Source organism: Gymnoscopelus microlampas (genome assembly GCF_963454915.1).
Source record: "Gymnoscopelus microlampas genome assembly, chromosome: 16".
NCBI lineage: Eukaryota > Metazoa > Chordata > Actinopteri > Myctophiformes > Myctophidae > Gymnoscopelus > Gymnoscopelus microlampas.
The window spans coordinates 19,763,989-19,776,822 of record NC_139953.1 but is presented as its reverse complement, the minus strand read 5'-3'; the positions used below and the strand labels follow the sequence as shown (position 1 = coordinate 19,776,822).

Genomic DNA, 12,834 nt, shown 5'->3' with positions numbered 1-12,834 from the left:
TACATCTCAGAGCCAAATATTGTACTTTTACTCCACTAAATCATTTGAAATTTTTAGTTTTTTTTTTGTTTTTGTTTTTTTTACAAAACATGCATAACCCACTTTAGCCCTATATACATTTCGGCCATTTGAAAATAGCCGATCCACAAGCTCACAATGCGTCGCGATGCGACACATTGTGAGCTTGTAGATCTGCTATTTTCAAAAGAATTTTATACATTTGAAAACTTTAAATGCGACATTCTGGATAATGAGTACTTTTACTTTTGGTACTTTAAGTACATTTTGATGCCAATACTTTTGTACTTTTACTCAAGTAGATTTTGAATTCCAGACTTTTACTTGTAACAGAGTATTTCTACATTGCAGTATTGATACTTTTACTTAAGTACAAGATTTGAGTACTTTTACCATCACTGCATATACAGTAGGGGTATGGGGCAGTGGGGGAATGGAAGACAGAGGTGAAGGTGGTTCAAGGAGAGGAAGGTTGAAGGTTGGAGATGAAGGTAAGCAGGAGAGATACAGTAGAGAGAGAGAGAGGTAGACACAAAGAGGAGGCAGAACATTCAAACAGAGCCGTAGAGAGAAGTGGTTTTATTTGAACACTCAGTCCTCGTCGCTGCTGTCACTCTGATCATGATAAAAAATGGACCCTTATGGATGCAGGCGTGTGATGTGCTTTTGCATTCAAAAATGTTCTCACGCATCTGCGTTGTGATTTCTTGCCCAGTGGAACTGACACAGTTACAAAGGACAGAGTCAAGGAAAAACAAACAAACAAAAGGAAAAACGACAACGCATGTTGACATCTTACGGAAGGAAAGAGAACAGTCAGAGAGGACAACTATGTGACTGATGCTCGTGTTTACACATTTAATCTCTTCTCAAAAGACCAACGGCAGTATTCCCAGGTAGAGGAGAAGAAAGGCGGGTGGAAAAAAAGGGAGAGGGGAAAGCCGGAGACAGGGAAGGGAGGTATAGAGAGAGAGAGAGAGAGAGAGAGAAGAGAGGCAACGAGGGAGATTTTGAGAACGAGGGAAGGAGAGATGAAGCGTGACACGGATACACAGAGAAAAGTGTGGGAGCACAACTAGAAATGGAGAGAATCAGAGAGAGGTATAGATGGATGTAAAGAAAGGAATGCACAGAGAGAGAGAGATGTATAAATAGAGATGGGGGTAGTTGTAGAGATAGAACATAACAAACAGACTGTGCCTAATGACTAAAGCTAGCCAGATATCAGTTGACACCACAGTACTGGGGATGCTCACCGGAGGCACAAACCCCATTATTTACTGGGAAAATGAAACCCCAGCACAGCGAAGAGGGAGGGGCAGGTAGGTGGTGAGGGATAGTTGGGCCCTCCTAGTCTACAAGCTCACAACTGTCTTAGTGCAAAGCATTGAAAGCTTGTAGATCTGCTGATTTTGGCGCACGACAACCTCACGCAACTAAATACTGTTTGATCTACGTATAGTGCAAGTATAGATCGGGCTTCGTGGTCTGTCTTTTGTTAGGCTCTCTCTTCTGTTCCCTGGCTTCTTTCATGTCTGCCGTTTGGTTCGTGTGAGTTTTGTATCGTGCCGTCCCCTCTCCTCTCCTTCAAGGCACGGGCTATAATGAGTCCCTGGCATGTACTGTATATGTATATACGGTATATACTGCTTGCACAGTATATATATTGAGAGAGAGATTATCAACCGAGGGCCAGAAAATTGCTTGTGTCGATGCAGCCATGGCTTTCTTTTCATAAATACATTAACATTACTGTCAACTAGGAACTCCCCCGGGGGAAAAAAAGTCCACCTGGAATATCCTGAAAGTGTGGGGAGGGAGTTGGCTGAAAACATTCTGTAGCAGGTGTTGCTGGCAGGCCTTGACCTTGCTGATACACATTCATTCTGTATACCGCAGAGGGCCGCTAGTTTTTTTTTTTGTTCTAGAACGGATAAACTCCAGTGTCTCCTCAGCTGAGAATTTAGACTAGCGCTACTGTACTGTAACTGTATCAGCCTTGGGTTGATAACTGTTAACAGTTACACACACAGTGCCTGGTGCCCTCCTCCCCCACAGTGCCTTCCTGTATCAAGCATGGTGTGCTTCTCCTGCTCTCTCTGCCTCTCTCATCCCATTCCACCTCGCGGCACACTCAGGCACAACAGCAGTGTGGGGTGTGAGAGTGAGAGAGAGAGAGAGAGAGAGAGAGAGAGAGAGAGAGAGAGAGAGAGAGAGAGAGAGAGAGAGAGAGAGAGAGAGAGAGACATGGGGTGAAAGAAAGAAAAGGCAAAAAAGAAGAAAAAGAAAAGCTTTGTTGTAGCAGGCACTTCATTTCAATAGGCTGTCCCCAGCGATGGGAGAGGAGTGGGGGGGTTTCTCTTACAATATGGGAGCGAGGGAGATAGAAGAGGAGAGGAGAGGAGAGGGGAAGGATAGGGGGTTTAGAGTGGGGAGAAACAAAGAGTTGGAGATAGAGATGTGTGGGAGAAAAAAAAAACGGAGTGAAAACAGGAGGACTTGAAGGGAGGGTGTGAAAGAAAAGGCGTGAAAGATATGTAGCGGGACAAAGAGAGCTTGAGCGGATGGTGGATGGAAGGATGGATCACATGAAAGAGAACAGAGAAGAGACGAGTGAGGATGAGTCGGGATGAAGAAAATAAGTGACAGCAGGGGTTGAGAGTAGTAAGGAGGGCTGGGAACGAGGGAGAAAGGGAGAGAGATAAAATTGTAGCGGTTGAGGTGATGAAAGACAGGGAGAGGCACTAGGAATCAAAGCAGGCGTACAACTGCGAGGGAAGCAAACAAGCGAGAGGAGAGTGAGTGTCGGAGGAGTGAGTGACAGAACTACACACAACGGAACAGAAGAGCCCGGGAGACGGGGAACTACGACTCAGCGAGAGAGAGAGAGACAGAGCGAGAGAGAGAGAAAATATGGGAGAAAGAGAGAATAGTTAGGAAGGAGAGAGGAGAGAGAGAGAGAGAGAGAGAGAGAGAGAGAGAGAGAGAGAGAGAGAGAGAGAGAGAGAGAGAGAGAGAGAGAGAGAGAGAGAGAGAGAGAGGGGGGCACATACACATGGATGACTGCACACAAGACTTCTGAGTGGCAGAACTAAGCCAGACTTGGGTCAAACTGTACTTCAAAATCCCTCACTGTTTGTTTTTCAGCTGCTTTCTGGACCAGGTGACTTTTTAATGGCGTCTAGAGACAACTTTTGTCCGTTTTAACTTAAAACCCTGTCTAAAACTGTTCGCCGTGTGAACAACAATGGTTCCGTCTTTCTTGGGTCCTTCAGTCCGACAGAGTCGACGGTGGCCAACTGCGAGCTGATGCATTAAATCCTGAGCTCTGACATAAACAAGCACAGAGTTCTGGGGTCATAATGGTGTGACAGGTGCCAGGATGCTAACCAGTGAGTGGCCAATGGAAGCACGGTATTGCTAGGTCTGTCACGATTACAATTTTAAGTTGACGATTAATTGTCACACAAATAATTGTGATTAACGATTTAATTGTGTTTTTGGCATTGAACTTTGGAACATATGAATACAGCTTTACATTTTTGTTTGGATCTTAGGCTTCATAATCACAAATGTCACAGGACAGGTATGACAAATTACTTGAATATACAAAGGACACATTTGAAAATATACTTTCAAGAACATGTAAAAAAAAGCGTAAATAGCTGATCTACGAGCTTGTTGTAAGCTTCAAGATCTGCTATTTGCAGTGGTGTCGTGGAGGCCACACGGAGTAGGACAGCGTGTGGCCAGTAATTTTTTTCACGCGCAATGTACGGCACTGTACAGTGCACGCGCGTGCATGCACGTGCACGCCTAGAACGTGCCCCCCCCCCGTAGTTTCACGAGCCAAGTACCCAAATGGCTACTTTGCATAACAGGTTTACAAGTGAGTGTGGAAATGTATACTCAGATTCCTCACACGTCGCATCTATAGGCTACACGGTAAGCAACACAGCATGTTGGCTTCAGTAGGGCTGCTGCCATAGGCTGCTGCCAGTAAGTATCCTATCTGCACGCAGCAATGCCTCAGCCACCGTCGAAGAAGAGAAAGATACTCGTTCAAAGCAAACTTTTAGTTTCAGCTCTATAATTCATGGCATTCCTTGAATTTGTATTAGTTTAAAAAGACTAAAACTAAGCTAAAAAAAAAATCTTATACAAACATGTTTCCTAATTTAAGGTCAAATGAAATGCGCGTGCGTGCGTGTGACGTCATTAAAATACAGTCCTGCCAGTAAAAAAAACACCACGACACCGCTGGCTATTTGTGCTATTTTTCTGCAAAATAAAATAAAATCCCTTGTTATTTATTCATTGTCAAATGGCCTCGGCTGGGTGCTGCCTCGTTCATCAATCAATTGCACAACACAACAGTGGGAAAGCGTAAAATATTCTGACAGGACTGATGAGCAACATTTTACCTCAGTCCCTTACAAAAACAAAGTACAACCCCCCCCCCCCCCCCCCCCGCTGAGAATTATTTGCAAGTGTTGTTTGTTACAGGTTTGAACTAAATGTCAAAAGGATAGGAGACAAGAGAAAGACACATATCAGCAGATGTGTGAGACCAAGAAAGATACTAAATAAATACATAAATAAATAAATATGTCCCACTCACAGGATGCTTATATGGAGAGGGAGAAAAAAAGGCCAAACAGCAAAGTGAGTGCATACATTTTTTAGTAGCATTCGTGGCCGATGGGGATGTGAGGACCCTAGAGCTATTGATGCCTTGTTCTAGCACTTGAGCTGTACATCAAAGAGCTGAACACAGGTCAGTTTTAAAGAACCGCTCGGCCCAAAAACCTAGTTTGTGTTTGGTTAATGCATTTTCTTTTTTTCTCTAAGCTTTCCCCCTCTGGCAAAGCATTAATATAGTGTTCGACAACTAAATCTGGTCTTTTCACCTGGCACTCACTGGATCCAGGTTTGACGCACACAGGCCACACAACTTGGACCAGGTGCGATGTCACAGGCCAAACGCCAATCAGAGCCTTACCAGTGGTGTAAAGTACAAAGTACTTTTTTTTTTTTTTTTTTTTAACTCAATGTACACATGTAACCAAAATGGACACAGAATGGTCCATTTGGTTGCATTTGTACACTCTCAGAGTTAAATTAACCCATTGAAACCGAGAAAGCACCCGTGTCATTTTAGATTTGAGCTATATAGCAACATACGCAACATATAGCAAAATACATATCATTTTGGGGGTCCATGACATGAAAAGGTTTGAGAACCACTGATATTGCAACATTTAGAAGACATTTGTAGAATATAATAAGATTTGCACAAATGTTCACAATTTTTCAAAAATAGCAGGTCGACAAGCTCATGGCCATGAGCTTGTATATATGCTATTCTTGAATAGCCAAAAGAAATCTTAAAATCACACAGATGCGTTCCCGGTCTAAATGGATCAACAAAACACAAATGGACCCAGGACACATATAAAGAGAGAGAGAGCGAGCTGCCCCTTACCCGATAATGGGGTGTTTGAAGCCCATCTTGGCGGTGGTCTGCTGGATCTCCTTCTCCAGCCAGGCCTGGGGACGCACCAGGTACTTGACGAATTGGGACACCCACCAGACGGACGGGTCGCCGTGCAGACGGTGCAGGCGCTGGGCCAGATCCTCGGGGATGGCCAGGGGCAGGTACGGGGGCCTCGGGTGGAGGCTGTCCACGATGGGCAGCTCCACGACCTGGACGTCTTTGTCGTGTGCTTCACCTGCAGACATCCAGAGGTGGGGTGGGGTGGGGGGGGTAGAGTTACAATAATGCGGTGGTGTAGAAAAGTACTCCATTTTTTTAAATTTAAGTAAAAGTATCAATTATGCAATTTAGAAATACTCCTGTTAAGCAAAAGTATCAATTCTGCAATGTAGAAATACTCTGTTAAAGTCAAAAATAAAAACATTACTTGATAAAAAAGTACAAAAGGTACTGGTATCAAAATGTACTTAAAGTACCAAAAGTAGAAAGTACCCATTATGCAGAATGTCTCATTTCACAAGTTTTCAAATTTTATAAAATGTATACAAATCTTTTGAAAATAGCCGATCTAGATCGGCTATTTTCAAATGGCTGAAATGTATATCGGGCTGAAGTGGGTAAGGTATGTTTTGTGAAAATAATCAAAATCTACAAAGTAACTAGTAACTAAAGTTTTCAAATAATTGTAGTGCAGTAAAAGTACAATATTTGCCTCTGAGATGTAGTGGGGTAGAAGTAAAATAATTGAAAATTGGAGATACTCCAGTAAAGTAAGAACACCTCAAAATGGTACTTAAGTACAGTACTTAGTTACTTTACACCCCTACAAACATGGGAGACAAGGTGAGGCTGGGTGTGCAGGGTAGTGGATTGGGGGTTAGGGTAGTGCAGGGAGGGGTGGGGGTGGAGAATAGTACAGCTGGTTCAATATTCAATACATTATTTCCATCGGCAGCGGAGTGATTGTGAATTTGCCTTAGTGCTGTCGGAGTTGCTTTTCTCTTTTCATTTTCTTTGTGTCGCCCCTTTTTTATAAATTAATGTATCAGCAAAACGTTCACGGGGAAACGCAGCCAAAACACAACAGGGGAAGAAATTAATGGACCAGAAAAAGCGTGAGGAGAAGGTTGAGATTGGAGAGTGGGCAATGTAGAGTGAGGAGATGCATTACACTTGAAGGTACAGTATACCAGAATAAGCCCACACAAACGCACACACTTTTATTAAAACACTGACATCAACAAAAATGTGTGTAAGTGTGTGTACAGTATATACTGTACTGTACAGTATATCCTGTACTGTACAGTATATCCTGTATATATATATATATATATATATATATATATATATATATATATATATATATATATATACACATATACACTATACATTTCTAAAGATGCTTGTTTAATTTTGTGAGCACAGTTTGTACTAGATGAATGTAAACGATCTAAAACACCGCTAGTAACTCATCATTTGGTACCCAAGAGCCATACTTCACAACAACAAGCGCAATTTCCATTGGAAAACCTTAAATGAAACCATCCTAAAGTGTTATACTGAACAAAAAAGTAAATGTGGCAATAAGACATGGTGAGCTCATGGCTCAGCCTTTATACCATGGGATCTTTCCTATTCTCTTTCCAACACAGAACACAAATCCTTTTCCCCTCTCACTCTCTGCATTCAGATCTCCTGAGTGACAGCTGCTCTTTGCCTGTCCTTCTGCAAAGGCCAAGGTGATCTCCTCTATGGATCTGTGCTGTGAGTGGGGCTGTGGTTTGGTGTTGGGGGGGGCCTGGCACTATGGACCCCCAAAGGCTGCATCCTGACTGGCAGAGCCTCCTGGGCGGAGAGAGGTGAGCGCGGATGATTAAGGACTGACCTTCTCTGGTCACGAGATAGTCTCTCTGTTCTCTCTAGGCTTGCTGGAGGAGAGGACCCACTGATACACAAAGAACAGGCAAGGCCATGGATACTCTCTCTCGCTCGCTCGCTCTACGCACGTACGAACGCCGCGCGCGCGCGCACACACCCACACTCACGCTTTTAATGCTAAAAGCTATTTTGAGCATTTAATAAAAAAAAAAAATCTAAAATAACCGATTTACAAGTTCACGACACGTCTGTGAAGAGGACTTATAACGTTTTGAATAGGGCTTAAGTGCTCAAATTAAAATAAAGTGTAGTTTATATTTACTTGTTTTATAATTCATTTTATAATTAAAGTTTAATATCTTAATTGAAAAAAAGAATATCAAAAATGTGTTTCTTTTTTATAAATGTTCTGCTTATAAGTTAAATGTTCTTAAGTAGAAACTTAATCAAATCTTTTTCTTCTTTTTCAAATGTTTTCTTTCCTTTTCTTTTTCTTTACAAAACTTCAGTCAAAACTTTGGTAATCGTGGTCAAGGACTCTCCAAAATCGCGATCGGACCCAGACCCAAAATCTGGCATTGATCGGGCTTTAGTATTGACACACAAAGACACACAGGCCCACGCACCCACCCACACACCCACAAATGCACATGTGCACACATACACACTCAAAGCTCCAGCTAATCTCATTTCGCCAGAAGGGATATGCCTGGCAGACATACTGTAACCTTCACCCTCTTCCAGTCTTAAAACCTGAGGAGATCTTCTTTTTAATGTGCCTCTCTTTAAAACCAACCATTTAAAAACAAGTTTGAGTCCTGTGGTATTTTACATCCAAGTGCCTGCTCTAATTGCCAGAGACAAGCCTCATATAGCAGCGGACACATCCCTCCTAGCACCCTTTCAAACAAATGGCATAATTACGTTAAAATGGCTTTTTACAGAAAGAAAAAAACGTGTTAAAAACAAGGACAGAGAAACAGGTTTCATTTTGAGCCTGTGCACACGCTGGAGCATGAACTGAATATAAATTGGCAAAAGCATTAAATATTGAATGGAAAAAATATTCCCATGCCTCTCTTTGCTTATATAACAGCATTGGCAGGATTCATATAAAGAGGGAATGGGCATATTTTTGAGGCCTGTACGTCTTGGCACAAATGTACAGTTAAGCACCGCCTCTGCCTCCCACTGCAGTCTAATTAGATCACAAGGCTCTGAATTTCATCTCTTCATCTAAACTCAGAGCCCGATGTACTTACGCACCGCAACTTAAGCCTCAGTGCATCGTAAAACAGCATTAATATATTTCATGTCCGTGATCCGTAGTTGCCTCAATCAATATTTGACAATATGAGGCACACAGCAAGAAACACAAACACCATGGTTCCCAACCTAGAGCTGTTCCGGTGACAATGAATTGGAAACTTCCCGAACGTTTGAGGTTTTCCGTTGTGCGGAACCGTTTCCTCGCCCACGCCAACTTACTCTCAAGATACCAGCAGTGGTGGAAAAAGTACTGACATTTTTTACTTAAAGTAAAAATATCAATACCACAATGTAGAAGTATTTTGTTATGAGTAAAAGGCCTGTGTTCAAAATGTTACTTGAGTAAAAGTACAAAGGTATTGGCATCAAATTATACTTAAAGTACCAAAAGTAAAAGTACTAAAATGTTTGAAAATAGCAGATCTATAAGGCGATGCGACGTGTTGTGAGCTTGTAGATCGGCTATTTTCAAATAGCCTATATATAAAATAGGGCTAAAGTGGTTAATGTGTGTTTCATAATATAATAATTTATGTCTGCAAAGTAACTAGTAACTAAAGTTTTTAAATAATTGTAGTGGAGTAAAAGTACAATATTTGCCTGAGATGTAGTGAAGTAGAAGTAAAAGTATAGAAAATGGGAAATACTCCAGTAAAGTAAAATTCCTCAAAAGTGTACTTATGTACAGTACTTGAGTAAATGTACTTAGTTATTTTACACCACTCAATACCAGTCATATGGCTACCGACGTATATCAACTCAACTCTTAACCTGCCACTCACTGACAAATCAGTTTCAATTCACCTGTACGTACAATTATGGTGGTTGTAATACTAGGCTTGACCGCTGCCCTGCATCGTAAAACAGCATTAATATATTTCATGTCCGTGATCCGTAGTTGCCTCAATCAATATTTGACAATATGAGGCACACAGCAAGAAACACAAACACCATGGTTCCCAACCTAGAGCTGTTCCGGTGACAATGAATTGGAAACTTCCCGAACGTTTGAGGTTTTCCGTTGTGCGGAACCGTTTCCTCGCCCACGCCAACTTACTCTCAAGATACCAGCAGTGGTGGAAAAAGTACTGACATTTTTTACTTAAAGTAAAAATATCAATACCACAATGTAGAAGTATTTTGTTATGAGTAAAAGGCCTGTGTTCAAAATGTTACTTGAGTAAAAGTACAAAGGTATTGGCATCAAATTATACTTAAAGTACCAAAAGTAAAAGTACTAAAATGTTTGAAAATAGCAGATCTATAAGGCGATGCGACGTGTTGTGAGCTTGTAGATCGGCTATTTTCAAATAGCCTATATATAAAATAGGGCTAAAGTGGTTAATGTGTGTTTCATAATATAATAATTTATGTCTGCAAAGTAACTAGTAACTAAAGTTTTTAAATAATTGTAGTGGAGTAAAAGTACAATATTTGCCTGAGATGTAGTGAAGTAGAAGTAAAAGTATAGAAAATGGGAAATACTCCAGTAAAGTAAAATTCCTCAAAAGTGTACTTATGTACAGTACTTGAGTAAATGTACTTAGTTATTTTACACCACTCAATACCAGTCATATGGCTACCGACGTATATCAACTCAACTCTTAACCTGCCACTCACTGACAAATCAGTTTCAATTCACCTGTACGTACAATTATGGTGGTTGTAATACTAGGCTTGACCGCTGCCCTCTAAATATAAAGCAATAGCATAGGCATAGGCTGGGCTCATGAACCAATTTAACTGGACACAGCGGTGAAATAGCTACTTAGCTGATGACAAAAGAGCTTATTTGCTAAATTACCAGTGTATTGCTTTACCTTTAAGCATACCCTAGACACCCAAGCTCAGAGTAATTCAAGGTCAAGGGTGAGCAGATAAGACGAGGCATGAGCAATTGTTAACAGATATTTAATGGTCTGTGTTTTACACTGATAGTGCGAGAGGAGAACGTGCTTGAGACGGTAATCCATTCTCCTAAGCTGACCATTTGTTTTTCCTTTTGTAATAAATTATACCACTACACTGCTGCTGTATGTGAAAAAAATAAAATATAAACTACACAGGGGAACAACATACTTGATCACAATTTTATAGGTAGGTCAAAACACACAATCTAATAGGAGTGGTATAATAAACCATATACCATGGCTGTGAAGTCTGCCTTTATACAGCTCTATATCACTCTGCAGCTAAGAAAAATGCTTAAAGAACAATGGCGGCTTGTCAGGGAACAATCTCCATTTCACCTATACAGTCCAATCTGATAACATTTTAGGTGAGAAATGGGCCATGCTTTTGCTCAATATTGATTCATTTCACATGTACAATGGGTAGTTTAAAAGACTGTTACAATATTCGGAAGTTTCTATGCGGCTATAGGGGATAGCAACCCTGTTATTTGTGCAGGCATTCAGGGACTACTTTCTTAGAGAGATTATTCTTACAATAGAATTGTTATAAAAAGAAAACGTTTTAATTGGAATATGATGGTATAAGAGAGGTATTTGTTAGTAAAATGGCTTCTATTTGTGGTGATTTCCCTGAGTTAGATGATTATGAAAAACTTGATTATGTTTCGGGAAAGGAGCTTTTGTTGTGGCACATTTTATTTGTCAAGCTTGGGAGAGAGGACAGAACACTCTGTATAATTCTGAGCTGTAATGGAATGTTTTATGTGAATATATGTTGTAATCGTAGAATGGTGTCTTATAAACCCATGAGGGTTGGGCACTTTGTGTGCAAGACCCGAAAATAAAATAATCAATCAATCAATATGTCTGATCTGACAATATGTCAGTTTGTGGTCAATTGAATGCACATCCCACTATGTTGGTGCTGTAAAACACTGTGAATGAATTTAAGAGGAAGCAACTCACTTTTTATCCTCACAAATCTTCTTCAGGTTATAAATGTGTCACATTTAAGCAGAAGAATATCCGTAAAGATTGAAATGTCGAGAAATGAAAGGTTTTGTACAGAGCATAAAATGTGAGTTGTGAACCTTCCTTTCTTACAAATGATTTTTACGTTGCCATATTTGGTAACCATTTTATAAAAGTAATAAAACATTTGAGGTCGTACTTTATCGTGGTTAGTACTGCGACTGCACACCGCTTCACATCGTGCCCATGCCGCAGCGATAAAGCACTCTCATGCGTTATTGCATTAAGTTAGATTTTCACGTTTTTTTGTTCTACTGCGTGCCTCATTTAGAGAAGGAATCAGAGCAGGTCCCCTAACGCATTGACCTTTTAACTGCTTTCTCAAATGTCCCTAGCTTTATGTTCTGTACCTTTTCATGCACACCAAATACATATACATATTATACATTCTCTCTCTCTCTCTCTCTCTCTCTCTCTCTCTCTCTCTCTCTTTCTTTCTCTCTCTCTCTCTCTGGCAAAGAAGCCAGGAAAGAACACTGACAGAGCTTAAAGATTCCAATCCCAACCGTTTGCGTTTAGATCGACAGATTGTATAATCCAATTTATTTTGTAATTTCATTTGCCTGTCACAGTGCCAAGCCGCGTCAACATTTATGATGTTAAATAATTTACTATCTCCGAGCTGATACACTACTTCTAACTTTGTACTACTAAAAAGGAATAGAGAGAGAGAGAGAGAGAGAGAGAGAGAGAGAGAGAGAGAGAGAGAGAGAGAGAGAGAGACTGATACTGCACAGTAAAATCCTCAGGGTTAATTTATCAATTTGTAACTCTGAATGTACAAATCTGCACAAACTAGGCCAATGCACGTTTGGAACGATGCCGTTGGAAAACGATGCCCATTGGGAACGCAATGCCCCTCTGGTTATGCAATACCAGGTGTACCTGTTATACCCTACTCAGACTTGCATGCATGAATGCCGAGATTTTGCGCATTTATGGATAGATGTACAGTAATGCACCAAATGTACCAATTATTTTTTACCAAATTTGTACAAATGTAACCAAATGTACCTTTACAGCAGTGGTTCCCAAACCTTTTAGCTCGAGACCCAAAAGAGAAATTAGTTGTCCGAGACCCAAACTAGTGAAAACCTTTGCAACGCGTTGCAGATCTGCTATATTCACTACTTCTTAGACGTTTTTTTAATGGAAATTATTTGATTTTATTTATGAAATATTTTTTGAAAAATGTTGGATTTGGTTTTATGAAAAGATATGATTTTT

The 12,834-nt window shown here is 40.6% G+C and overlaps 1 protein-coding gene across 1 annotated transcript in view; it reads right to left on the bottom strand.

Moving 5' to 3' along the window:
• fut8b (fucosyltransferase 8b (alpha (1,6) fucosyltransferase)) overlaps positions 1-12,834 on the bottom strand; it is a 41,930-nt gene that overhangs the window by 5,422 nt on the left and 23,674 nt on the right. Inside the window, exon 6 of the mRNA XM_084083131.1 lies at positions 5,504-5,750. Within this exon, the coding sequence (XP_083939257.1) occupies positions 5,504-5,750 (247 nt within the window). The remainder of the gene's footprint in view (positions 1-5,503; positions 5,751-12,834) is intronic.